This window comes from Topomyia yanbarensis, chromosome 2 (genome assembly GCF_030247195.1).
Source record: "Topomyia yanbarensis strain Yona2022 chromosome 2, ASM3024719v1, whole genome shotgun sequence".
Lineage (NCBI taxonomy): Eukaryota > Metazoa > Arthropoda > Insecta > Diptera > Culicidae > Topomyia > Topomyia yanbarensis.
This window is the reverse complement of record NC_080671.1, coordinates 399013078-399037265: the sequence shown is the minus strand read 5'-3', so window position 1 is coordinate 399037265 and position 24188 is coordinate 399013078. Positions and strand designations below refer to the sequence as shown.

Below are 24188 nucleotides of genomic sequence, written 5' to 3'. Positions count from 1 at the left end.
CGTTGGAAAAACATCAAACACTACAAAAAAATAGAAATAGTAGAAATAGCGTATATGATAAAACAGTGGGTAATCCTTCCTAGGATTCGTTGGTCACCGACGCTTAGTTCGTGCATTCTGGAAGATAGGATTGGATAAATTGAGGTACGATTAATTTATAGACGCACGTGAATCATCCATTCCCGGTCAGCATAGTATGATAAAATTCCAACAGAATGCAATTGTTGTTAACCCTCCGGAACTCGCGCTTATGGCCCACTGAACGAGCAGCCGCTGGTGCCCTAAGTCGATTTCGCTATATTTTCAGAGCAGTGTGCACTCAGTACACTAGCGTGACTGCTGGAAGGTTAATGACAAATAAACATCATTTGCTGGAATTTAAACGAGTTCAAGTAGTATGATTGCATGTTACATGTGTTATTTTCTTCTACTTCATTAGTCTGTATTTGTTGTATTTCTATTAGTGTGCATTTTCACTAGTCCCGTATATCATACATTTCTAATCAATATTTTTGCTTCTTTTTTGCTTTATTCGGCATGTTATGTTTCTTTTTATTACTATATCTTAAATTAAATTCATACTAACACCCACTAACGCAATGAATTGCATGTTCTCTCATATATACTTAAAATATCTCTCATTCATCAGGTACAAATGCTCGCTTCCTTCGCGATAACGCAAATCTGGCCACTAACGCGAACATGTCATTGTAATCAACCTCACATACTTATGCCCGCGATCTCGCCAACATTAAAACACACTGGTAATAAAGTGGGCGTTTTAGCGAATATAAATTTACAAGCGCGCTCTCAGCCTAGACTCATGCCTTCAGTTGGACCAATAAAAAATGGCGCCCATATTCACTAAAAATAAAGCATCACATTCACAATACGCGCAATCATTAAAGAATACACGCGAATGTGCGAATGGTCTCACGGCTATCAAACCGAATTTATCCACGCGAAGTTACATACACGCTAACACACGCGACAAACACTATGACATACAAACGCTTGAGCATCGTCCACGCACCACTACGCCCTCTATCTCACAAACATGGTAAAACCCCGGTGATTGTGTGAACGTTTCAACACCTATAATGTTTAAAACTTATAAACGCGGTCTCAAGCGCGCGGACCTTCAAACGCTCGTGTTCGTTTGATCAAGAATCCGTCATGTCCGGAAGTACCTACTTAGCAGCCCAACAGTTGGAGCAATAAAAATTATGCTCATATAAACTCCGAGCAAATACTCATGGGTTCAAACACTACATAGCCCCTTGAAAAGACCTTAAACATGGTCCATGCCAAAATTCACTACCATCAAGACACCATAAAATGGTCTCAGTAACCCATAAATATACCAACATATGGTATTTTATATGGGATCTACCGGACCATGGTGATGGTGTTTTCATGGGTTGAACCCATTTCAAACACCCATGTCAAACCCCATGAGCATGGGGGTATTATGGGCTTTTCGTTTGCTCGGGCAACACGTTCCATGGTGACATGACCGGGAATTCTAGTGATATGGAACAACTTACTCTCTTGTAGTATCTGAGCCGTTCACCGAGAATTAAGTATCAGATTCATGGTCCGTGCGTGATCATCCAAGAACACACACGAGAATAAGCGAATGGACACACGGTTATAAAATCGATTTTATATATGTGAAGTTACATACACTCTAGCACGCGCGACACACAAACGCACACGCGAACGAACACGTTAACATACAAACGCTCGAGCCCGTCGCGATAATACACGCGATCGTGATGAAGTCCCATATCTGAACCGTACAATGAATATCACATTCAGAATCACGGTCCGCTGCAATTGGTCTGAAGCAGAGTTTTAGTGGGTAACATTTCCCGTCTCATCTGCAATTGTAGCAAGTGATTCTGACGGGATTTTAGCTCTACAGTTCCAGTTGGACAATAATGGAATGAGAAATATGTGGATGCATAGTCAGACGTAGCCCATATGCGCATATTATTATTGTTAATTAGCCAGATTCTGCATTTTAGAACGAATGCGATTTCCATTCTCAATGACGACAGCATACCCGAGCGAATACTCATGGGTTCAAACACCACACAGCCCCTTGAAAAGACTATGAACATGGTCCGTGCCAAGTTTCACAACCATTAAAACACCATTAAATGATCTCAATAACCCATAAATATACCAACGTATGGTTTTTCTATGGGATCTACCGCACCATGACGATGGTGTTTTCGTGGGTTGAACCCATTTCAAATACCCATTTCCAACCCCATGCGTATGGGGGTATTATGGACTTTAAGTTTGCTCGGGTAATCACACGGGTAGCAGATCCAATTCAAAGTGCATTCGTCAATACAACAATTATAACATTTTGTCGAAAATATTTTGAAATATTACATTTCAAAATTAGTCTGAAAGGTCGGAATGTTTTCAAGTAGCCAGACACGATTTGTTAAGCCTATTTATACAATGGGAACTTAAAACACGAGGTTGTGTGTGACAGCGTCCAAATCAGGATCCCCGTATATAATGGGAATATTGAAGTACGGGTACACGATCTGGCTCTGTGTACTTGAGATGTGACCATTAATTTTTTATTTATTTCGTAGAATTGGTATTCGTTACGAATGATATATGAGTCAAACTACTTTACGGGTATTTTCAATAGTGTTTGTGATGATAATGCGGGTGGAGCGATATAAAACACAAGACGGTACCACTACACAAACAACTCTTCGTACATATCAAGAACAAATTAATACGCAGCAGTACTGCAACCACACAATAAAATTAAAAAGATCATATTTACAAAACGGCAAGGAAAATTCTTCATTGGAAATAAAATCCAGTTTACTGTCTACAATACCATTACTTGACTTACCAAATTTGTGGTTGCTGTTCAGTATGTGACTGCAAAAGTTGCATCTAGCACCTCAAAATCAACACTCGCTAAGTAATGCACAACGGAGATCCCACCAAAGGCAGTTAAAGATTACGCTACGCTGAAGTCTTTCCGATGCCGAGAAGAGTTTCGCAAAGTCACAAAGTTACCAATGATCAACAAGTCTTGCGCTAAGTTGAATCTGTGGTTCAAATGACACATGAGCAGGCATTGCATTTATCGCTCATATGAGTAAATGCGCCCGGATAGTTTGCTACTGCGACAATAAAAACTCACATTTTCACACGAAGTTATTGGCACTCACACAACTTCTCCGGATAAATAAAACGTGTTATTTCTCCGGATAAATAAAACAGTCGGAGAATGAGTGAATGAGTTTATCATGGTATCCTTTTTTTGCTCGATGCTTTCCTGTCGTTATTCCAAAACACGAAAAAACAAGTCTATCATACTTCTTTGCCGCTTTTCTTTGCAATTAAGTGTATTTTTTGAAGTTTTTATTGATTTCCACGAAATTAAAATTTTATCACCTTCTCCGGTGAGAAGGAAAAAGTCAAATAAATTTTATCCGGAAAATCATTCTCACGCTATTTGTGGAGGCGGAGAATTTTGCGACTCATCTTATCTCGGAAAAGTTGGACATCGGATAAGCTTCTTCTCGCGTGAGTGAGAGAGAATTACAATGCCTGCACATGAGACTTTTAGGTTTCGAAGAAGTGTTGGAAATTCCTTGTTTTATCCCCTTTTACTGACTGTTTTAGAGCTTCCTCGAGCTGTATATTTGACGACCTCTCAAGAGAAAAAATTAAAGAAAAAGAACCTGAGCATGATTTGTTTTAGTGAGTGAGGATAGCTCTTTGTTGTATATCTGTAACAGAAAGAGTCCCTAAGAGCGCTTTTAACGGAATGCCTTAAATGATTACCTGAGACGAATTTTGAGAAGACATACCATTTTGTCCCGTGCAGTGCAGTTGCCATTTAAAATCTAAGTCAGGGGTCCTTGTAACAACCAACCCCGTGCTTCAGTTCATCCACGCATAACAAGCTCGAATCGGTGACAACACCGTCTATCTCAACTTTGTGAGCGGGCATGTAGGCGTGGTGGTCCCTATTAAAAAAAACAGAATATCACAATTCTGAGCTTAGCTGGGCAAAATATCTGTCACTGCTGAATATTTTTGCCTTAGATATTTCGAAAGCTTTATGATGCTTAGCGGATTATCTTTGATCCGAAGAACATCAGTTATGGTCCTACTGGTTACAATGTGTATGATTTTTAACTGAAAGGTAGAGTTTTTAATGACGAATTTCGAACCTTTGTCAGAAATAGATCATAAAAGCAGCTTGTTTCACTTGCTTTTGCAAAAGGATGGATGGATAATGTCTGGGATATAATGTAATGGTGTAATGATATGCACCGTAATCAATAATTCACAAACAAAGTCACAGATCCTAAAAATGGTCTCCTCAATATATTGGTCTTGATATACAGATATATAAGTCCCTATCAATCGGAAAGAAGTCTTATAATGCCATGAAATATCGAGATCTGGAGTAATCTTGGAAAAATGTCAAAATTTGGTTGACAATTCGAACTAAAGTAATTTTGACTTTTTTAAAAAAAAAATCGCGAGATTATACAAGATCCAACGTTTCATACATTTCGAAGACTTCTTGCATCAAAACTAGATTAAAAACTACGTTTCCAAATTCCAATATTTTCCAAAAAAGGGCACCCAAAAAAAATTCGAGGTGAAACTAGATCTTGACGTTCCATGGCCATCTAAGTCATTTTGCATCAATACTACGAGTTCTATTTTTGGAATATTCGAAGAGGTCTGAGTGTTTTTGCACGGTTAAAAATTTTCGCTAAGCCCTTTATCATATCTGATTGAGCAGAAATTTGGCATAAACTTCTTTCGAGGGGTTTCGATGGGTTATCTTCCCTATGTCGAGAAGAGTTTCGCAATATCACAAAGTTGCCAATGCTCAATGAGTCTTGCGCTAAGTTGAATCTCTGGTTAAAATTAAACAGGAGATTTTTAGGTTTCGAAGAAGTGTTGAAAATTCCTTGTTTTATCTCCGATTACTGACTTTGTGCCAGAGATTCCTCGAGCTTATATACTTGACGACCGCTCAAGAGAAAAACTTAAAGAAAAAGAACATGAGCATAATGATTTGTAGTAGTGAGTGACGTAGCTCTATTTAGCATTTCTGTAAAAGAAAGAGTACTAAGACCTTTTTTTAAGGGAATGCCTTAAATGGTTACTTGTCACGATTTTAAGAGGACACACCATATTGTCCCATCCCAGTGCAGTTGCCATCTAAAATCTTTGCTCACCTGACTAAAGGGTCCTTGAAACAACCAATTCCGTGCCACAGTAGATCCACGCATGACAAACTCGAATCGACGACTACACCGTCGACCTCAACTTTGTGAGCGGGCATGTAGACGTGGTAGTTCTTCATAAAAGACAGAAAATCACAATTCTGAGTTTAGCTGGACAAAATATCTGTCACCACTGAATATTTTTGCCTCAGTTCTTCCGAAAGCTTTAGGATACTTATTTGATTATATTTGATCCGAAGAAGATTTGCGTAGTTTGACCGCTAAACCGACCCCTTAATCATATCTGATTCATTAAAAATTTTGCATAGACTTCTTTCGAGCTGTGTGGTTATAAAATTCGATGGTTACTTTTTTCTCATACATGCCATTCGCACCCTAATGTTCAGTCTTCTGAATAGATGCTTACATAAAATGCGCGGCAGTCAAACACGAACGAACTTCGCCTGAATCTTATAGAAATCGAGTCTTTCGATACTTTTACAAGTTTCCAATCATTCGAAATAAATATAACGGTTGGTGAAAGGTTGAACGACAGAGGCGGTTCGAATTCCCTAAAAATCATAAGCTAAGTAAACTGATCTACACATGCTCCGTCCGTCGAATGATATTAGAGACAAATCTGCAGCGAACTTATATTTAAAATTTCACATAACTACAGTGTTCTGTTGATGTTCCATACTGATGGCTTTGCCAGGAATGGGCTAAAAAAATCATTCATTATTTCATTAGATTGTCTTACATATACTTAATTTCATATTCACTGACAATGCTACTAACGTAGACAAACGTCGCAAGGGGCGCTAAACTCAGTCTCCGCCAAGGGCGCCAGAAGACCACGCTACGGTTCTGGGTACCACAACCCTAATCCTAACGAGCTCAGAGGTAGCCTTTAACGGACAAATCTTCTAGGTCTATTTCTCACTGATCAGTATCAAGCATAACACCACTTGTGCTGACGCCATCATTGAGTGGGAAGCAACCAGCAGCGGGTGAAGCCAAGAAGTCAAGGCCAAAACTAGAATGTTATTGTGTACTTACTGAGGTGCTTCTACATTTTACACAGCGGAGCGCCCCGAATGTTATACCCATTTTAAAAAGGAAAAGATGTAACGATATGTCCGAATTTGCATAAACATAACACGATACTTGGTGCTGTTTCCATTCAGTTGCATGTCAACCGAATGTTTTCTCTGTTCGTCGCCAAATGCTTCGGGACAGAGGGAATGCGACGATGATATCCTAATTAGTGAACTCATCAACAAGGCACACTTTAATGGACGCACGAGAACGAGAAGGCGCCACAACAGATGTGTTATCATTTTCTTGCTTCTCGCAAAGAACCATTCGCCTGCTGGTAACGGCCCCAGCAACTGTTCAGTAATTCAAATTCAGTATAATCAACTACGGATAAGGTCAACTGCTGGCCAAACAAACGGAGGCCAACTAATAGATGCCATATATAAAACATCGCCGATGCACTCGAAAGCTGAATTGCAATCCAGCACTGGCGCGATGTTTTGCTCCAAGATAGTACTGTTGGTGACGGCTCTGTTACTAGGTCCTAGAACTTCGGAAGCCTTCGGTTGGAACTGGATATGGCCCTTTACAACGACCACTACTCAATCCAGTTCTACCTCGTCCAGTTCTACAGGTAGCAGCAGCGGCTCCGTAGGTTCTAACTATGCTATTTCGATCGGAAACCGGGAAAACACTGTTGCCAACCTGACCGACTACGGAACGTCGATCTCAGGTTTACAAATCAATTTAGCCCGATTCAACGGAAGTGCGCTGGTTAGTACCGGAGCCGCCCAGAACGTGCTAAGTGACATAATCTACTCGGTCACGGAAGAGTACCGGACGCAATCGGAAGCTGTAGTTGGCAGGCGGTTAGCGTGGATCGAGGCAACGGTTAACCACGCGACTCAGTACGCTAGGGAACTGCAGCAGAATGAAATGAAGGCATTGCTGAAGGCGTTTTCGGAAGATGTTCGCGGAAGTGTACGGGATCTAAGGGAACCCGTGCGGGACTGTTTGGGCCGGGAAGTGGACGTGGAAGACATGATACAGTCCGTGACCAATCGCAGTCAAAGCGGGTGTCTGCAAACAAGAGTTGGGAATCTGTTGCAAATACGGGACAGTGCCAGAAGTAACTTAACAAAGTTTTTGAATAGCTCGGGAGATGTCGAGGATCTCGTAGAGCATTGCGTTGACGTTCAGGATCAGTTCGACGATGAGATGAGTGATATGTACAAATTGGCATGCATTTCTTCGGTAAGTTCAAGTGTAGCGGTAGAATATTCTTCAGATAAAATATTTCATTTTTTATAGGTCCTTCTTAGAATGCAAACGGATACGTTCAATCTGACGTTCACCGTTAACCAACTGACGACGGAAGTTGATCCGGTGTTGAGTCAAGCTAGTGCTAGCCTGCTGGAGTGTGCAGTCGATCTGGTATCGTACGCTTTTGAAGTTTCACTGGGACTGCGTCACTGGATCAACATTTGCAGTTCGAGATGAATTCGAGTTCTGCTGACAAATTTGCTCAGAAATTACTGATCTGGCAAGGAATTTGCAGTTGGGTCCGAAAATTACGTTTTTATAGTAATCAAGAAATTGAATGCAGTATTCTATCAGAAAAACATTGTTTTTCAATTCGAATTTCGGGATTTATCATGTCACATCGTGCTTTAACGAGTTTCTATTGAAGTCAGTTTCAAAAACAATGGAGTGGAGAAACGCGAATAATTTATAAGGTGTGGAATTTCACGAATTAATCGTTTTTATTAAAACGGAATTTAGATATTTGAAAACTTTTTGCAAAATTTTAGTTATGATCATTTTGATTTAAAATTGTATTTAATAAATAATATTTTATAATAAAATAACATTTTTTGGCTGTCAATTGGTATTCAATTTAAAAACAAACTATTTTTACTATTCAGATATTTTATTTAAAACGGTTTTAAAAACATGTTTAAAATTGATGTTAGAATATTTTTGTACAGGCAGCTTCTCCGTGATGCATTTTAGAGTTGTACTACTGGAGCTGTAGAGCTAGGATCTCGGAAGGGCTCCCCGTCACTACAATTGCAGACGAGACGGGAAATGTTGCCCACTAAAACAATATTTAAAACCAAATGGAGCGGGCCGTGATCCTGAATATGATATTCATTGTACAATCAATATGTGATGTACTATGATATGTGCGGGCGTTTAGGGAGTTTACAATCGCGTGTATCATCGTGAAGGGCTCATGCGCACAGTGGGACCAATCCAAAAAAGGAGGGACAAAACCAATTTGAGGCCTTAGATGTCATTTTAGAGCCAGCATTTCTTCGTAGGATATGTTCATAATATTATTCTGCAACTTTTTAAATAGAATATTTTTTGGTTGGAAAATTAAAAAAAAAATTTTTAGAGGGTCGATGTCTTCGACAAAGTTGTAGAATGTTATGTTTTGAATAACTTCTTCTAAGATACCACAGACATCAGACCTCATTTTTGGGGCAAAATTGTTGTTTTTTTTTTGTAAATATGACCTGAAAATCAGGTTTTCGACTTTTCTATGCTAAAAACCTTAATTGATTAATTTACAATGTTCTACAAACTTGCTGGTATCCCTAAAATACATATTTTAGTTGAAGGAACTAATAACGTAAAATCAACATTTTAACTTCTAAAACTATTTTTCATATAAATTTGATCTATTTTCATCAAAAAATTCTGTTCTTTTGGGCACTTTTGTGCAGCCAAACTTTGGCTATTCCGATACTCTACTATTCCTAGAATAAATTAAATATTACACAGAAACAGGATATAGTTGGACGCACTGTTTGGGTGACCATTCATGAAAGACGGTTTATAACATAAAATGTGTTTATATTATTTTTAATTTATATGCATTATTAGCTATTATCAAAATCTTATATTTTACACGCACCTACAAGCAAGTAGAACAGATTGAGTTGATCAATAACGGTATTGTAACCGTTATTGGAATGGAAAAGTGAAAAAATACAAAAAAATTAATATAAATTTTGAAGTTAAACTGTCAATGAACAACGATTTCGGCCCAAAAAATAAATCTACAGTATGTATATGGTTAATGAGAAATTTTGGTTTTTACCAAATTTTCCTCCTTAGGGTGAAATATAGCATAATGTATATGGTATTTTCAACAAAATTGTTCCAAATACAATATTTGACAACTTTGCTGAAACCTATCCATTTAAACAAAATTTGATTTTTTTTAGTTCGGGATTTCTACTTCAGATAAACCAATAAGGTTAGTTCAACAAATTCATAAAAGTAGAACAATATCTTTTTGAGGTCTTAGATATTATAGAACCTAGGTGTCTTTGGAAAAATATTCACAATATAATTCAATCATTTCTATTGTTTTAGATGGTTGAGGACAGCAAAGTTGTATAATATTCAATTTCGAACATTTTTGTTGAAAATACCTTACACATGCTGTAGATTTATTTTTTAATCCGAAATCGTACTTCTTTGGCAGTTTAATTACAAAATTTGTATTTTTCTTAAATTTTCCATGTTGTAAGCGTAATTGATCAACTCGATATGTTCTACATGCTTGTAGGTGCGTGTAAAATATAAGATTTTGGTAATAGCCAATAATGTATATAAATTGAAAATAATATAAACACAGTTTATGTTATAAACCGTATTACCCAAACAGTGCGTCCAACTATATCCTGTTTTTGTGTAATATTTAATTTATTCTATAAATAGTAGAGTATCGGAATAGCCAAAGTTTGGGTGCACTAAAGTGCTCAAAAAAACAGAAATTTTTGATGAAAATAGATCAAATTTATATGAAAAATAGTTTTAGAAGCTAAAATGTTGATTTTACGTTATTAGTTCCTTCAACTAAAAGTTGTATTTTAGGGATACCTGCAAGTTTGTAGAACGTTGTAAATTAATTAAGGTTTTTAGCATAGAAAAGTCTAAAAACTATATTTACATTATATTTATATTTACAAAAAACAACATTTTTTCCTCAAAAATGAGGTCTGATGTCTGTGGTATCTTAGAAGAAGTTATTCAAAACATAATATTCGACAACTTTGTCGAAGACATCGATCCTCTAAAAAAAATTCTTGGGTACTCTACTTTAGTCCAACCCAAGTCCAATATTGTGAACATATCCTACGAAGAAATGCTGGCTCTAAAATGACATCTAAGGCCTCAAATAGGTTTTGTCCCACCTTTTTTGGATTGGTCCCACTGTGAAGCGTTTGTACGTTGACGTGCTCGATCGCGTGGCCGTTTGTATGTTGCGTGTGCTAGCGTATGTGTAACTTCGCGTGTATAAATTCGACTGTATGACCGTGTGGCCATTCACATATTCGCCTGCATTCATGAAAGATCGTGAATCTGATGCCTAATGTTTGGTGTATGGTACGGATGCTAGAAAAATCAGTTTCCACATATCACTAGGACTCCCGCTCATGTCGCTATGGAACGTGTAGTCTACTGAATATTAGCGTCATTTTTTTTGGTCCAACTGAAGGTATGGGCCTGAGATTCTAAGACCGGAGCAAGAGATTTCCAGATGTTGTCGCGTTTGTAGGTTTCTGGTTGAGACCGTGTTTATAAGTTTATTAGTGCTAGAAAATGCACTCAATCATGTTTTCATGTTTGCGAGACCGCGGGCTTTGGTGTGCGGATAATCGCGAAGGTCCTAAGCGTTTGTATGTTAACGTGCTGAATGCTAGAAGAGAGTGAGATTCTCCATATCACTAGAGTTCCCGGTCATGTTGCCATGGTACGTGTTGTTTAGTAGATATGAGTGTCATTTTTTCGATTGGTCCAACTGAAGGCATGGACCTATGCTACAAAGGCCTAGGGTAAGGAACTTTCCGACGTGGCCGATTCATGATCGCACGAACATAGGTGTTTGTGGATCCGCGCTTGAGACCGCGTTTATAAGTTTATAACCGTTAAAATGTTCACTCAATCACCGGGGTGGGTCGCGGTCATGAATCTGATCCTTCATTTTCTGTGCACGGTTCAGATACTGGAAGAGAGTTACCCCATATCACTAGAGTTTCCGGTCACGGAACGTATAGTCTAGTGAATATAAGCGTGATTTTCTATGATTGGTCCAACTGAAGGTATGAGTCTAGGCTGCTAGGACCGCGGATAGAGACTTTCGGACGTGACCGTTTCACGATCGCTCGAGCGATAGTTTGATACTTGAGACCGCGTTTGTAAGTTTATAGGTGCCACAACATTCACCTTATTACCGGGGGTGTTTTAATGTTGGCGAAATCGCGGACGGAAGTATGTGTTGATGATTTCAATAGCATGTTCGCGTTTGTGACCAGGTTTGTGTTATCACGGAAGCCACGAGCGCTTGTATGTTTTGAAGGAAAGGAATAGTGTTAGTATATATAAGGGTATATGCAATTGATTGTGTTAGTGAGTGATAGTATGAATCTTATTTAAGATATAGTGATACAAGATAAAATAATATTCCGAATAAAAATGATAAGGTGCAAAGATTAAGCAAAAGTGTATAAATTTTTTCATGCTTGATGATATTTGAAATACCGTCAAACCCATCAACCTAGGGGAGGAATTTTTAAAAGAATACCGTAAAGCGGGGTGACTTTGATCACTAGAAGCTTTTTTCGTAGATTGCTTATTTTTTCAGAATAATTTACCAAATCATTTTAATTTGAAATGAGTTTTACTCTAAACTTAAAGCATACTGATTTGATAAATTTTTTGAATATACTGTTCGATTTTTGGGTACAAAAACTACAAAAATCGAAATTTTGCTTTACTTGATTTTTCCGAAGATTCGTAAAGTGTCTATTTGCTATACACCAAATAAATCTTAGATGTTGGCAATGGTATTCAGTTTACAGCGGGTTTTTATTTCCCTTAGGCTTGGATGTTCTAAATTGTTTTTAGGAGCGTGCTTATTTTCAAAACTTTTTTGTGGAACTAGTTTGCAATTATTTCAAATTATTTCAAGCTGAAATTCGCAATATATTTTTATATTCAATACTCCAACGTGTAAAAATGGATGAAACTCTTTGATAATTGCTAAACCACTCAAATAAAACAAAACAAGCAGTAAAAATGTTCTCTTATTCTAGTTGGGCTTGAATTATACGAATTTTGGCCACTCAAATTTTACAATATATGGAAATACCTTGTACAATATCAATTAGGACCTTTCCAGCAATGAGTATCTTGTCCGAATTTGTTTAAACAAACATTTGTATGAAAAACATTGACATCAAGAACTTGATGTGGGCGAATATGCAGGTTATCAAAGTCACCCCGGAATACGAAAACAGACTTCAAATTGAAATCATTTTTGAAAAAATAGCAGTAAGCGGACAATTTTAGAAAAAAAAATCCAATCTTGTTCTTCATACGTACGTGGTTTAAAAATATTAAACCTGAAAAAAATATTTTGCGTCTAAAAATATGTAATGATTACTTCGAAAAGTGATCAATGTCACCCCGGTTTACAATACAATGAAAGCAATTTTGAAAATATGTTAGTTAACAAATGCAGATCAATTTCAAAACAAATAAAATGAAACAAAAATTGAATTTATTAAAATGAATAAGAGGAAATGAAACATAAAATGAATGAAATGAATAAAGTGAGTAAAATAATTGAAATGAAGCAAATAAATGAAATTGATAAAATGAAGAAAAAATGAATAAAATAGACAAATGAATAAAATGAATATGCTGCATAAAACAAACAAAATTAATACAATTACTTAAGTTAGTAAAATTCACCAAAAAATTTAAATAAAATAATATATAGAATGAATATCTTGAACAAAATGAATAAGACGAAAAAACAAAATGAATAAAACGAAACAGGGGTAGTTGAACAGATAATCAAGGTAAAAATAGAACTTGATCTTACGCATGATTCACACATACAGCTACATCATACGAGACAAGTATTTCTAATAACATTCAACTCCTTAACCGAGGCAGAATGCTTCGTATCGAAGAACAACATGGAACACGGATGTCGAATATAGACACGCCAAACCCCAGATCGCCGTGTATATTGATCTAACGGAAATTCTTCTACACAATCTGGTACCCCGTGCTAGTATGGATTATATTGAAATATTTACTAACAATATTCCAAGGTATCCCTAAGCCAATAGCTAACATATTTAGGTAAGAAATAGATCAGAAAAAAAGACGGTTATTCGAAAGTCACACGATAACGCAAAAAGTATCAAACATTTCGCTGCGAAAATCAGAGCAACTCTAGCGATGACGACATGGACGCAAACACGAGCGAGGGAGAAGGTAGACCGAATGATCAGCAAGCGGCAAAGGGTAAACCACGAAAGAAAATATAAGAAGCAGTCAGCATTATTGAAACGCTATGAATTGTTCCTTATTTCCTTGATTTGTATATTATTTCCTAAAAAGGCGAATGACACTTGGGGTTAAAGCCTTAATAAATAAACAAACATAAATGAAACAAATTAAATTAATACAATGAATAAAATGAATATATGAAATGGAATAAAATATTAACAATGTGAATAAAATCAATAAATTGAATAAAATTAGAAAAATAACATAAGTTAATAAATAAATAAATAAATAAATCAAATGATACAGTGAAGACCTAGCAGATGAGCTAATTCGAGTATGTTAAATACTTTCTTGAGCATAGTTTTCTTGTTTTAAAGACGCAAAATATGCAAAAATTAAAATTTTCTTTTTTTTAAATTTTGCGCAGGAAGAATCCCTTAAAAAAATTTACGTTAAATAATCAGAAAGGGTTATGAGGCTATGGCTAGAGACTGAAGAGGAATGTTTGAACAGCTTCGGTTCATTAAAAAGAGAAACGAAATAACCCCATTTTGTCAGCTCCAAATGCACCAAGCGGCTGATAAAAACGGATCTTCACTGTATACTGCGGGTCGTCGTTTAAACAAAGTCCTGAAATTTGAATGATTTCCAGTGCGTACGTTCTATCCAATATCTTTTTGTGGCAGCAGTGTAAAAATTCATCTGCAGGTGTTTCAAAATTATTAAAGACCTCATTCAATCAGCGGGAAACGGAAAGGTCCACTTTGTTTTCAAATTTAAACAGGACTTTCAAGGTCACGAATTTCAAGCAAAAATATTTATTTTGCGGTAAATATCCACCGGTTTGAACCAACCAAGAAGTTTGAATATGAGTATCGTCCTAACAATACATAGAAGATTAGCATGGGCCCAGCGCAAGGTTGACACGCAAAATCGTTCCCCATTTTTCCAACTTGCTTGGTGTCCTCTAGTTGATGTGCAATTTATGTTGGAAATGAAATATACACTTCTCTAATCAACAATGGTTAGAATAGCACAAATCAATCTCCAGCATTAACGTACAGCAACTATGAATTTATCTCGACTTATGCAGGAAGGTAAGGCTTTCATAGCATGTGTCCAAGAGCTGTATTTCCATAAAGGAAACTTCTATTTTGGAAAGTTACTTAACACTACCTTCATTGCTTGCATCAAGGCAGGCATGACTAACCCACGTGAAATGCATCGTGCTTGCATTCTTACAAATAAGGCTTTTGACGCGGAGCTCACAACTCGCGATATCTGTGTTGTCAAAGTTACACTGACTGTCGGTAACGTAGACAAAAATATATATATTGTTCAGCATATCTAGTGCATAACGAGTCAGCTACTTCTGATGATTTCAAAGGCGTTGTATCATATTGTAGCAGAAATGGGGTTCCGCTTATTATCGGCAGTGATGCGAATGCTCATCACATCATTTGGGGCAGCTCAGAGAGGCTCTGAACTGATGGAGTACATAAGTAGTACAAATCTCCATATTCTGAATGTGGGAAACCGACCAACTTTTGCGAGGTCTGGGAGGGAGGAGGTGTTAGACATAACGCTTTGCTCTGATAGAATTTCGCATGAGCTGGGAAAATGAAACTGAACCGTCTCTATCCGATCATAAATATATGTTTTTCGATCATTTTGATGTCATCTTCAATGTGGTAACATATCGTAATCCTAAATCTACAAACTGGGACCTGTTTTAGGAAAACTTTGCGAGTACTAAATTTCATGGATATTTTCCAACAATTAGTCAACTAGACGACTTAGGTGATGCCGTGAATACAACAAACTCATTAATAGTAACATCCTGCGAAGAAGCTTGTCCATTTCGTACTGTTAAAAGGACTAAAGGAACCCCGTGGTGGAGGGCTGAGCTTGAAAGAATGAAGAAGGTTATGAGAAGAGCTTGGAACCGGCGTCCTCAAAAACCAGAGACGGAGTTTATGTGATGGACGAAAAAGATGTCTTAATTGTCTCTTCGACGCACACTTTCCAGGTTGTATTGATCCGGAGCTGAACAATGTTCACAGATCTCGGACTCGTGGGCGTTAGCACGCACATTGGTTACCACTGAATCGGTCAAGTCGGTCGGTCAATTGACAGCTTTGCTCCATACAAATCACCCGGAAAAGATGGAATACTTCCCGTGCTACTACAAAAGGGATTTGATATTCTCAAACATGTCTGGAAAAAGATTACGCTTTCTAGTCTTGCTACCGGCTATATCCCGTAAGCATGGGGAAAAATAACCGTTAAATTTATTCCCAAAGGGGGGCGCTCAAGCTATGAAGAAGCCAAGAGTTTTAGGCCTATCAGCTTAAGTTCTTTTCTTCTGAAATCTTTGGAACGGATAATCGATCATCACATCAGGAACGTTAGTTTAGTTGAATATCCACTGCACAAAATGCAACATGCATATCAGTGTGGGAAATCCACGATCGTTCTGCTTCACGATGTTGTTTACAACATTGAGTAAGCTTTCGCGATCAAGCAATCTAGCTTGGGAGTATTGCTAGATATTGAGGGAGCTTTTGACAATGTGTCCTTCCAGTCTATTCTGGAAGCGACGCGTGGTCATGGGATATCTGCATGTATCTCGGGTTGGATAAACGCAATGCTTAGTAACCGCAATCTTCTCTCGTCACTGCGACAGGCTGAGATACGGATGTTGAGTATTTGCGGTTGTCCTCAGGGCGACGTTCTGTCACCTTTGTTACGGAGCTTGGTTGCAGACGGTTTGTTGAAGAAATTCAATGAGCTTGGATTTCCAACCTACGGGTTTGCTGACGATTACCAAATACTAATTACTGGATTTTGAATCGGAACAATGTTTGACTTAATGCAACAAGCATTAAGAGCTGTCGAACAGTGGTGTCGACAAGTTAAATTATCAGTTAACCCAAGCAAAACTTCAATGGTTGTTTTCACGAAGAAGCGAATAACAACCGGGGTTCGTCCCTTGCAGTTCTTTGATTCTGAGCTGCTGTGTGCAGATCAAGTCAAATACGTTGGAGTCATATTGGATTCCAAACTGAAACTCACATTGAATGCAGAGTCCAGAAAGCCTTCGGGCAGTGCAGACGAACTTTTGGAAAGACCTGGAGTCTCAAACCTAAATACATCTATTGGATTTACACGACAATTGTACGTCCAATACTGTCATACGGATGTCTTGTGTGGTGGCAGAGGGGAGAGGTGGTGACAGTCCAGTCAAAGCTAAACCATCTGCAAAGAATGGCGCTCATGGCGTTGACTGGTGCTTTCACCACGACTCCGACTGCTGCTCTTGAGGCACTTCTAAATATCAAACCATTACACATACACCTCAAACAAGAAGCACTATCATGTGCATACAGACTGCAGGTTACTGAGCTTTAGAACAGTAACCATGTTGATCTTGCTACCAGTCATACGCGATTGTGGTCACAAATGGTTACATGGGGCGAAGATATTCTTGCTCCCAGCGATATTACACTCACATGTAATTTTTCTTACAGGACATTCCATGTGAAGATCCCCTCTCCAGAGGAGTGGTTGTCTGGCTATATGGAAAGACAACAATAAACGCAAGTGTTCTGTTACACTGACGGTTCTCTGATAGAGGGACGTGCTGGTGCTGGTGTCTACTGTCGTGAAATGAGATTGGAACACTCTCACTCACTAGGTAGATACTGTACTGTATTCCAAGTAGAAATCTTTGCGACTATGTGCGGGGTACAATCGGACCTTCAACTGAGTTTGTCTGGTAAAGTTATAAACTTCCGCTCCGATAGACAGGCTGCAATCAAGGCCCTTAGCTCAGACAAATCACGGTCCAACCTAGTGATCGCGTGCCGAACCCAAATCGAAAAACTAAGCTTTGTCAACACTATCTACCTTGTCTGGGTGCCCGGACATTCTGGTATTACTGGAAGTGAATGGGTTGACGAATCGGCCAGAGCAGGTGCAGCGATTAACTTCGTTGGTCCTGTGCCCGCCCTGCCAATTTCGACAAGTTGGATAAGGGAAAAAATACGATCCTGGGCTTCGTCCGAGCACCGCAATTATTGGAGAAATCTACAAACGTGTCGCCAAACAAAGGCGTTTCTAGAATAACCGTACCCAGTGATTTCGAAAAATCTCCTACATTTTTCGAAGCTCCACTGCGGCATGCTGAACAGGGTTTTAACCGGCCACTGTAGACTCAATTATCACATGGCAACTGCTCAGCGCGCTGAGTCTTTTTCATGTGATCTTTGTGAATCCGACTACGGAACCTCATATCATCTGATATGCAACTGTCCAGCAGTAGTGCAATTGCGATTTTGAGTTTTCAGCCGTCCTTATATAGACGAAACCATGTTTGGACGACTGAAACTCAGAGACATACTAAAGTTTCTTATCCAATGTGGTAAAGAGCTTTAGGCTTATTCGCAGGCAAGTTGAACTACTTGTGAGTTTAACTTACCTGTTGTTTATTTTTGTTTTGTGCTGTTATTTTTCCCACCCTTCCAATTCTACTTCCCCACACCTCCTTGTACTTTCTTTCCGCTCAGGAAATGATAAAAACACACGGCAAGGCACAAATCACCGACTACATACGGGGAACGTGCCATTTAAGCCAATATATTCTGATTCCTGATTCCTGAAGGGCGATTCTTACATTATCTGATACTGTTATTTTAATCTCAATTTTTACTCCCACATACAAAAAAAAGTTTAAAACGATACTGCGCAACCGATAAACCTGTCGTTAATGTATAGGATAAACAAAAGTGGTCCCAGAAGACCACTCTGTGGAACATGAATCATTTGAGCTTCCAGCAGTAATCTGTTGCCCATGTTTTTCTGTGAACACATCCGAAAGCAGTTTTTCATAGGTCTTATCTCTCTTAAGCACCACTTAGTCAATTTCCGTTATTTTATATCGGTAGCAGTCAGTTATTCCCTTCGTTGAACGATTTCGCTTGCTTCCATTTAAACAGTAGCAGACTATAAGCGTTTTCTTCGGAAACGTGATTCTTCAAACAACAATCCACTCGAATTACCGACATAACCTATCACCTCAAAGCTTGCTCGAAAAACGGAAGCATATTTATAGGCCTGCGATTCACTGCTCGTGCTGAATTGAAAACCTTTGGTCATGGAACTAAGCATGTCTTCTTTCGTCCTTTACGAAAAATTACCTTGTCGGATAGCGAAATCAACTGTGTAAAGTGTTAAATTGTACGTAGATGAGAACATTAGCATCACAAATCAATAACTAGAATGTTAGAAGAAAAATTAGTATATGCTTGTATGAGGGCACAGTTTGCTACATGAAGGCCAACTGCTCAAGTCACATGTAAACAACTGTTCAAATATTGATCGCCTTTTACAATTCAGTCACACAGGCCACAACTATTGATTTGCGACTGGATAAAAACCAGACCAGGCCATGGATTGTACATCATAAAACAACTCAGCAATGGGCGAACGTCTTCATCATTGGATTTGCTCCTTGGGGATCCTGTCACTTGTGAGTTTATTGCCAGTGTAGATTACAAATATCGAAAAAAAATCTTTTTTGCAGGGAATTTTTGCAGAAGCAACCCCCATCTTGCTTCCATGGCCAATTTACTTGCCGAGCAGTAGCGGAGCTTCCAGCAGCAACGGAGCTTCCAGCACAACATCCTCAACATCAGCTCGAGCTCCAAACAACGTTACACTCTCAATTGGAAACCGCGTCAACACCGAAGCCGGCCTCGATGACTATGGAACAACCATCGACGGGCTGACCATCAACCTGGCCCGTTGGTGGGGAAATTCATCGTTGAATCCAAACGGGACTGAAGTTCAAATCGTTACGAACCTGAACGATACTCTCACGATTCGCTTCGGTTTTCGCTCAAACACGACTAAGAACACGGCCGTCGACACGACGAATGTAACGAAGGCAACAGGCGAGCGCAAGAAACGTTCTGCTCTACAAATTCCTTCGATACCGGATATCCCATCTTTTCCCGCCAGCCTTACCGTTCCTTCGATCCCTAGTGTCCCCATTCCACGCCTCAACTCATCATTCATATCGATTAACGACATATTAATTCCTCTACCAGATTCCCTATCGAATCTGTCCCTAACTCGCCAGCTCGATATCTCCGACGGTAGCTCCGACTCCTCGCAGCAACCTTGGGAATTCATCCGTCGGATAGCGGAAAGGCAACTTTTCCCAATCGAATCGCTGGATCCACTGGTAGAGCTTCTATCCAGTCAGTACAATTCAACGGCTAAACCGGCCTTCGATACCAGTTTGAGTGTGCTTTCCGACCTGCAGCAGTTCGCTTCGTCGGTGGTAAACACCGGACTGGATTTCGTCGATAGTCAGGCTTCGCAGCATATCGGAAACGCGATAAGAGCATTTAACGGACTGACCAGAGCAGGTCAGAGTTGCGCTGGGGAATTCCCCGAGGATGCCGGACAGCGAGTGGCCCGGAAAGCTACCGATTGCGTTCGGGATCGACTCAACGAGGTTAACGACATTGTGGATCAATTTCGTGATGTGGTTTCAAGTACAGAGAATGTTTTCGGTGGATGGTTGCGGCAACTTAGCGCGTGTAATGCCAGTGCTTTTGCCAACGGGGATCGGTCGGAGCAAGAAACCGCTCAACGAAGATGTTATGTACAGGTAAATAGAGTCTCTCTTATTACTGTGGGGAATTTTTAAAACAAAGTATAATCTGTTACAGGCCACCGCCGAGTCCGTCACTAAAAGCCTCTTCGATCTTCCCATACGTTGGGCTAATTTGGCCGTTCGAACGAACAACGCCGTTAACAATTTCCAGCCCGATGTGACGTTGTGCGTCGCCAGCGTCGGAACCGAAATAGCATCCATTTCGACGGACTATTCGCTTAGAATAGGTCTGTGTCAAATCATTCCCTGATAATAATTAGGTCTAATAAAGCGAGAGATGAAAAAAAAAACCTAACAAACTTACCCAGCCTCAGCTCGCCAAAGTTGCCACAGCCGATCTTTTTGCCGACTCGAAAGTTCGGCCCGACCATTAGGACGCCGGACGACGAACTGACCGAGTGCCGGGCGGAGTACATGCTGCTGCCACCACCCCGGGCGGCGCCGCCTCCGCCGCCGCCCCCGGCCGTGGTCGATGTTCCGGCACCGGGAACTCCACTGCAAGTAGAAAAAGAAATAAAAAAAAAACAGCAAATTAGCAAAAGTCAAGTCTTGTACACGTTCGTAACATATGCCAAAGATACATCCCTGACCTTTGGTATATATGAATGTAGGTGTAGGTATTTGCACAACCGTTACCCCGTTGTGTGTTTAGCATCGTGCGGGGGGATAGCTGGTGGGACATATCTTTTGCTGAAAAGCAAATGCTGAAAGAAATGCGAAGTTTCTTATCTGGGACAGTTCTACGGTGGGCTGGAAGGATTGCATAACATAACACAATAAGTGCAATATAGTGGAAACACGGTTCAAGGCGAGACAAATAAATATAAACCCACCCCTAGTCGGTGGACAGCGTCGTTAATATAGGAGTGCATTTGTAGGACCGATTGCTTTTCGAGAGTGCAATAAATCGAAAAAAAGAAACGTCAGAGAAATCGAGTGCTGGGAGCGCCAGCAGTGTTGGGCGGTTATTAATTACAGTGCGATAATAATAATAGTTGGAATGAAATGGGCCAGAATGTGCTTTTTTCATTAGTTGCACAACCGCCCACATTCGTTAGGTCTAGGAAGATAGGGTATGTCGAATGGAACAGCTCCAAATCAAATAGCGAATTGAATCTAAATTGCATGGAACTTCAAAAATTTGAGGAAAAATCTCTGTAAATTTATTAGTGTAAAATTTCGGATATTTATCGGATAAAACTCAAGCTTTGGCGTTTATGCATCATTTTGGCCCACTACCTATCAGAAATCGAAATAACCATCCCCAGAAATCATTATTTTTAGTGCCAGGTTGGTTTCAAGATCCGATCGATCCATTCTTAACACTTGGTAGCTCCAGAATTGGAGTTTATCAACAACAGTCAACATAAGCATTGGACCATTGCACTATATTGGTTATAAATTGGCACTACAGCAGCATTCAATATGCATACAAGCGCCGGTAAAATTTAATAGTACTGGTACCTCTACATATGTATACAAGCTGCAAGGAGCGGCGAAGTGTGTATGGTTAACATATGCATTTGGTGCCATTGTGGAGCAAATATAAAACCGATACAATGCTAATGTAATGCTTAATCGTTTATGTTTGTCCTATTGATAATTATATTCGATATATTCCAATGCATTCGAACTCATCTCATATAACCTAGGCGGTAAAAGCTGCGCGCAACATACTGTGCATAACGAGGCAAGGTAGCGTTGTTCGAGACTCACTAAAGGTAATTTTTATAAAATAAAAACCATACTTTGTTCAGTTCATCTCATATCACTAGAAGAGTTTCAATTACAGTTCTAAATGTTATTTTAGTTTTTCTCTCCTTTTGTTTATTTTTTAGAATTGTCCTACTGGAACTGTAAAGTTGGGTTCCGGGAAGGGCTCTCTGTCAAAATCACTACAATTGCAGACAAGACGGGAAATGTCACTTACTAAACCACTGTATGCCAATAGCAACGAGCCGTGATTCTGATTGTGATATTGAGTGTACAGTATAGTGGGACATGGTTATATGAAAAAAAAAATAAAATTTTGCTCCGAGTAACTTTTTGGGTTCCATTTAACTCCCAGAATAACTCTGTAAATTTTTAGCTCGATCGGTGAAACTATATTTTTGCGCCCACGGTTTAAAGTTTACATGAGATGGGAAAATTGTCTTTTGTAAATTAATTCTTTCAAGAGTCGCCCGTTACCTCCTAAAAATAAATAGATGCATGATTTTTATAGGAAATATATCAAGGAAACAAAGTCTAGAAGACCGCAAAACGATCTGATACTTGTGGAAAAAGTTATTAAGTAAAAACCGATTGATGCCCTGAAGATTGATGAAAATTTCACTTTTCATAGCATTACTGCTTCTGACGGTCGAATTATATACAAAAATTTTAACTTTCTCTTATTATGTACAAAAGCCTCAATTTATCCCTCAAAACTCTTGCGAAGTGGCCAAATAGTATAGATAAATGATTTAGACACATTAAGAGAAGATTAAGACAAAATTGCTTATAATTGTACAACCAACAGCAGTGATGGTAGAAAAACTGAATATTTTATCAATCGTCAAAGCATCAATCAGTTTCTGCTTGATAACTTTTTTCTCAAGCGTCCGATCGTTTCGTGGTTTTCGAGACTTTGTTTTTTTTGTTAACTTCCCTATAAAAGCCACATAACGAATTATTTTTAGGAAGTAATGGGCGACTCCTGGAGGAATTATTTTGTGAAAGTTAATTTTCCCATACAAAATCCCATGTAAACTTTAAATAGCGGGCGCAAAAATATAGTTTCGTGGATCGAGCTAAGAATTTGCACAGTTGTTCCAGAACCCAAATGGTACCTAAAAAGTTACTCGGAGCTGGAATCTATTTTTTGTCCCACCCTAGTGTACAGTTCAGATGTGCGGGCGTAGGCACGTCATGATCGTGTGGGAAAGAGCGTTTATTTGTTCGCTGTTAAGACCGCGTTGACCAGATTATAAGTGCACTAGCGTTCACTAAATCATCGGGGCGTTTTTGTGTTTCCGAATACGCATTTTCGTAATTTGTGTATCATCACGAAGGGCTCGAGCGTTTGTATGTTAACATGTTCGATCGTGCGGGCGCCTGTATGTCGCGTCATGCCCGTACCGTGCGGTTAGCCGAGTTGGCCCCCGTCAAGAGCGTTAACCCGAAGGTGGCTTTAAAATCGTAATCTATGTACTTTATTCAACTGTAATTCATAAATTGGAAATAAATGAGTCAAAATTGGTGCGTCATTTCCAGTTACAAACTGAAGTAGTGTTCGAGGAGCAAACTGAAAAAGAAAGCCAAAGGCACCAGAAGATCACGTTTAGTCCCATTCAGATTTATTCACAATAAATGGTGTTATTCCGAAATATAAGATGAATACAAAATTGATAACAAAAGTGTTTGAGTTGCGTGACACGAAAATATGAAATGCTGGTGCAATAAGTCCTAGAAACAGCAAACCCCGTACTTCAGTAAAACTACGCCAGAAAAATTCGAATCGGTTGATCACGCTGTCGATCTCAACTTTGTGGGCGGCTATGTAGACGCGGTAGTCCTTTATAAAAACACTTCTTGGCAGTAATGTTATTTGCAAGCTTTTGATAGAATATCACAATACTGAGCTCATCTGGCAGTGGCGTAGCCCCCGGTTTGGAGTTAAAACCCCATCCAAAAGAAAATAATTGAATTGAAGAATTTTTTTGTTGATGTTGATTGGTTTCATTTAATATTAAATTAATGAATTTTATGTTTATTATCTGGTCATAACATGGAGGAATGCATTAACACTTCAAACGAATTTAATTTCCGACTTAGCGTCTTCAGCAAAGTTTTCGAGAATGTTATTACAAATAACTTATTTGAAGACATGACTGCTCAATACGTTCAGGGCATCGAGATGT

General features: G+C 39.0%; 3 protein-coding genes and 1 pseudogene across 6 annotated transcripts in view; 3 read left to right on the top strand and 1 right to left on the bottom strand.

Moving 5' to 3' along the window:
- Positions 1-20781, bottom strand: part of LOC131684897 (casein kinase I) — a 165031-nt gene extending 144250 nt beyond the window's left edge. For all 4 annotated transcript variants that reach the window (XM_058968144.1, XM_058968145.1, XM_058968146.1 and 1 more), the window contains exon 1: positions 20591-20781. In XM_058968144.1, the coding sequence (XP_058824127.1) occupies positions 20591-20702 (112 nt within the window). In that variant the 5' untranslated portion in view covers positions 20703-20781. The remainder of the gene's footprint in view (positions 1-20590) is intronic.
- Positions 6767-8153, top strand: LOC131684900 (uncharacterized). Its single transcript, XM_058968149.1, has 2 exons — positions 6767-7532; positions 7590-8153. Exons 1-2 carry the CDS (start codon positions 6774-6776, stop codon positions 7776-7778), a joined length of 948 nt encoding a protein of 315 aa, XP_058824132.1. The 5' UTR covers positions 6767-6773; the 3' UTR covers positions 7779-8153.
- Positions 14451-14549, top strand: LOC131686481 (U6 spliceosomal RNA; annotated as a pseudogene).
- Positions 19072-20832, top strand: LOC131684898 (uncharacterized). The gene is made up of 3 exons (XM_058968148.1): positions 19072-19131; positions 19186-20280; positions 20342-20832. Exons 1-3 carry the CDS (start codon positions 19081-19083, stop codon positions 20534-20536), a joined length of 1341 nt encoding a protein of 446 aa, XP_058824131.1. The 5' UTR covers positions 19072-19080; the 3' UTR covers positions 20537-20832.
- The last annotated feature ends 3356 nt before the right edge of the window (positions 20833-24188 follow it).